Source organism: Salvia splendens, unplaced genomic scaffold (assembly GCF_004379255.2).
Source record: "Salvia splendens isolate huo1 unplaced genomic scaffold, SspV2 ctg1143, whole genome shotgun sequence".
In the NCBI taxonomy this organism is placed as follows: domain Eukaryota; kingdom Viridiplantae; phylum Streptophyta; class Magnoliopsida; order Lamiales; family Lamiaceae; genus Salvia; species Salvia splendens.
The window spans coordinates 1-4,280 of NW_024598693.1; the positions used below are offsets into that span (position 1 = coordinate 1).

A 4,280-nucleotide genomic window follows, 5' to 3' on the forward strand; every position below is an offset into this window, starting at 1 on the left:
GATCAGTGTGTATTTAGTAATTTATCTTAAAACCATAACTTTTTTTCAATGTTGAGGTAATACCCAAATTTATAAAGTAGAAAATAAAAATAGAAATAATAATTAGTTAGAATTTTAGTTATTTAGACTAGAAATTGTAAATTAAAAAAAAAAGGAAAAGAAAGGAAAGTGATTCAATAGAAATGTAAAAGTAACTGATAAAGGGTAAAACAAAAGTAACCTATACTCTCTCTCAAGCCACTCTACTATCTTCGTTCAGCCACCAGCGCCGCCGGCGACTCCGCCGTGGCACTACAATTTCATGGATGGAGTTTGAAGCTCCACGCACACACACTTCGAAAATCCTTGGAATTGGAGGTTAGATTCTTGCTTTGTTTGTGTAGAGAAAGAAGAAAAAGCAAAAATTGCAATGTTCTAACTTTGAGTTTATGAGTTTTAGGTTAAATTTGTGAATTGAATAATGTTATGAGATGAATTCCTTGTATGATATAAGCATGATATAAGCATGAAAATTGGGGGTTTTGTAGTTTTGATGAATTTGTGTAATTAACTTCGATATTGTGCAATTGGAGCTTTGTTATGATATTTATAAGTATGAAAGTGATAGAAAATTTGATTTTTGAGATAATAAGTGACTAATCTCAAGGTCAAGGTAGTAAGTTATAATCTCTTTCATCATTCCTCTCTTACACATATATATAATGTCTTCCTTGTAGGGTTTGGAGGTCGATGACGACTAAGAAGAGTGCCACAACGAGCTTCGGCTCGCCTATTTTGTCTGTATGGAGACGTGAACTCGGCCAACTTTCTTCTCGAAACTTCGTTAGCCGTATTGCTGCCTCCGAGGTCATTTCCTAATTAAGGTTTTGTTCTTTTTAACATTTCCTAATCGGTTGTTTGTTTTCAGGATGTGGTGCTTCGTCTTGATGTTCAGCGGAAACTGCTCCGGCACCGGGATAACGTGACCTCTGTTTGTTTCAATGAATCTGGTGATATCCTCATATCGTGTTCCAGCGATATGAAGATCAAACTGTGGGACTGGAATCCGGCCGAGTCAAACATTCTTTCCATTCGGGCTACAACCACATGTACCATGTTTTGAAAGCAAAGATGATGCCTTACTCAGAGGATAGGATCATTGTTACATGCGCTTACAATGGCCAGGTCATTTCTTTTTTCTTCTAGGGTTAAGCACGCCGATGCAGCTAACTGAGACCATCTCCAATGGTACATTAGAACCTATAATAGAGTAGGGAAATAGCTTCAATGGTACTGCAAAACCTATCCTATTTTAAGTTTTTGAACAAGATATATCCATTTTTGAGTTTATACTAAAACAAATCCAATCACTTTTTCAGAGTTTTGTGATTATAAAAAGTGAGTGGAGATAGAATATTCTTTTAAGTTTGATTTTGAATAAAATCACTACTTGATGTGTTATTTACACTAGAATGAGTATTGAGTACTTGGAGATGCTTTAAGCACATGACACCTGAACGGCCTTTTTGTTTTGTTTTTAAATTCAAAATGTGATTTATAAATGATATTATTAGTTTTTATTTAATTATGCATAGGACAAATCATGTAAATTTAAATCGTATTGTTTCATTTTTGCTGGAATTGATTGTTGTTTTATAGGATCTAACTTTCTTATTTTTGGTTTTGGAGTTTAAAAGGATTTTATTGTTGTAAATTAAATAATTTTTGTAATGACGTACTACTTGATCTGAAAGTCACATGTAATATGTAGATATATAAGATCTAAAATGTTTTCCGTTCTGAAAACAAGTGAGTGTGCTCATTATAGGTGAAATGCTCGGAGATTCGTGAAAGTGGAGTGGAGACTAAACTGCTTTTTGATGGGGATAGGGCTGTACCGTACGGACTAGCCATTGAACCTGGAAGCCCTCACATTTTTTATACATGTAGTATGGATGGGGTTCAACATGTGAGTATTCGTTTCCAGTTTCCACTTACACATACTACAATAACATTCTATAATTCTCTTTATATTGATGTAGAATACATTTATTTCATTTGTCAGCACACTCCCTCAAACTCTTCAAAATTCATTTTGGAGGGGTTGAACTTTTTTGATCGGATTGGATCAACCTTTCATCAAACTGAACAAAATTTGAAATCTAGATATACTATGTAGGGCATTGTTTGTTTCAATTGCAAGCACTCTATCAAATATACCCAAATTGTAAGCTTGAATATACCATTACATCATTCATTTTATTTGATGAGTCAGTTCAATTAACACACTCTGATATTATGATAGAAATTCATAAAGTATCTTCTTATAATCATTGGTGAAAAGTGAAATAGCTCACAAAAAACTTATAGATATTTCATAGTATTTGTTTTTTCATTTGTCATATATTGATTGTATTCTATTGATAAGCCAAATTAATCTGTTGTGCAGTTTGACCTGAGAATTCAAAGATCTACTACACTTTTTAGTTGTGAGGCTGTTGCCAGCAATTTATCTTTTCGTCATTCTGTATCTCTAAATGCAATCACCATTGATCCAAGAAATCCAAATCTGGTTGCAACTGGAGGAGATGATCCATTTGCTCGAGTTTATGACATTCGCAAATATAAACGCAATGAATCATCTGAATATGGTCAGCCGGCTAACTTATATCGCCCCCGTCACATAGTTAATCAAAGAAATTTCATAACAGCGTTGGCATATTCTTGTCAGAGTGAGCTGCTTGCCTCTTACAGTAACGAATCTATGTACCTGTTCACCAAGGATGTCGGATTAGGAGCAATTTCTTCTCAAGATTCATCATCTTAACAGATGTTGAGGATAATATAAAAGCTTCTCCACAATCCTATCAAGGGAACTTGAACCGTCGCATCCTGTACAGCATGAAGGAGGTGGACTTTTTCGGACCTAATTGTGAGATGTTGTGACTGGAACAGATACTGGTAAAATTTGCATTTGGAATAAGAAAGATGGTAAGCTTATAAGAGTTATTAGAGCAGAAAAAGATAAGGTAAGCAGTGTTCAGAGACGTCCTCATGCTACAGTGTTAGCCAGTTGTGGAAGAGGTATCAAAATTTGGGTTCCAAATGCCATTGAGAAAGCCATTCCACTAACAAATGAGGTATGTTTATATATTTTTCTTCCTACACCTTTTTCATATTGCCTAATGTCAAATGATTAAAATAATGGTTATTGGTCGCGAACTATGGTCGGATTCTGAAATTTCCACGAACTTTGGTCGTGTCTGGAATTTCCCACAATTCTGTAGTTCATCAGATGATCTAGGAGGACTAATTGGATGGGAAAAACAATAAATATAATTATTTTTGTATTTATGAAGTTTCTTATCGTTTAGGTGGGATTTAGATTCGAGTGTACAGTGCCTTTATTTGTTAGTCATCTTCATTGAATAGAATCCTCTTCTTTGATTAGATTCAATAGGATAAAGGCCATGTATGAATCGGTAAATGCCATGTATGATTCGATTTTTTCGGAAACATCAACTGTGACATTTGTGGGAAGTAGCAGACACACAATTAGTGTTTATGATTGATTTTTAAGGCTGAGTTTTAAGTTTTATTGGAAACTTCGGAATTCGGTCATAGTTTTGTGATATCATTGGGCGTTACCTAGATTAGTATTTTATTTTTTAGCAAACTATGTGAAATTTTGCAAGCTTTGTCTGCATTTGGTGTTTGTCTTTTAAGATATTCTAGTGTTTTGAAAGAAGTTTATGTTTCCACATCTCTTAATAGGACAGGGATAGGATCGTGAATCGCACGCGTCAAATAATAAAGGAAAGATGTTATTCTGATGACGACCCTGAGTACGATGATGGATATGATAAAGACGATGTAGATGATGAAGACGATGACGATGAAGATGATGATATATGATGAAGACGATGTGTAGATTGATGATGAAGATGATAACTAGCACTGATTAATGAAATCTGTAGTTCTTGTTGATTTTTCTTTAAACACAAATTTACATATTTGATCTTGGAAAATGAATCTTTGATGAGTATGACCAGCAATCTATCATTTCAAAAATATAACCGGACCTTTTTAAATTGGGACTTTGAATATATGTCAGGTGCTTATTACAATAATGATATAGTATCGTTCCACTCGCTATAATAAAAAGCTATATAAATAAATGTGTATAAATTTTACAAAAGCTATAATTAAAATTACATGATCTGATATCATATTGCAAACATAACATTCATCGACAAATGTATTCCCAAAAAAATCCTAAAATGCATACATAAAAAGTTACT

The 4,280-nt window shown here is 33.8% G+C and overlaps 1 protein-coding gene and 1 long non-coding RNA gene across 3 annotated transcripts; both read left to right on the forward strand.

Annotated features, from left to right (window-relative positions):
• The first annotated feature begins 220 nt into the window (after positions 1–220).
• On the forward strand, positions 221–1,029 carry LOC121788782. Its single transcript, XR_006047920.1, has 3 exons — positions 221–357; positions 717–846; positions 908–1,029. It is a non-coding gene; the product is annotated as an uncharacterized LOC121788782 (long non-coding RNA).
• A 17-nt stretch (positions 1,030–1,046) lies between these two features.
• Positions 1,047–4,034, forward strand: LOC121788783 (DDB1- and CUL4-associated factor 8-like). Of its 2 annotated transcripts, XM_042187393.1 has the most exons (5): positions 1,047–1,164; positions 1,808–1,948; positions 2,429–2,630; positions 2,711–3,119; positions 3,754–4,034. In XM_042187393.1, the coding sequence occupies exons 1-4, from the start codon at positions 1,087–1,089 to the stop codon at positions 2,713–2,715; spliced, it is 426 nt and encodes a 141-aa protein (XP_042043327.1). In that variant the 5' UTR covers positions 1,047–1,086; the 3' UTR covers positions 2,716–3,119; positions 3,754–4,034. The 2 variants fall into 2 exon arrangements, with proteins under 2 accessions (XP_042043327.1, XP_042043326.1); XM_042187392.1 differs by having other exon boundaries at positions 2,429–3,119.
• Positions 4,035–4,280: the final 246 nt, after the last annotated feature.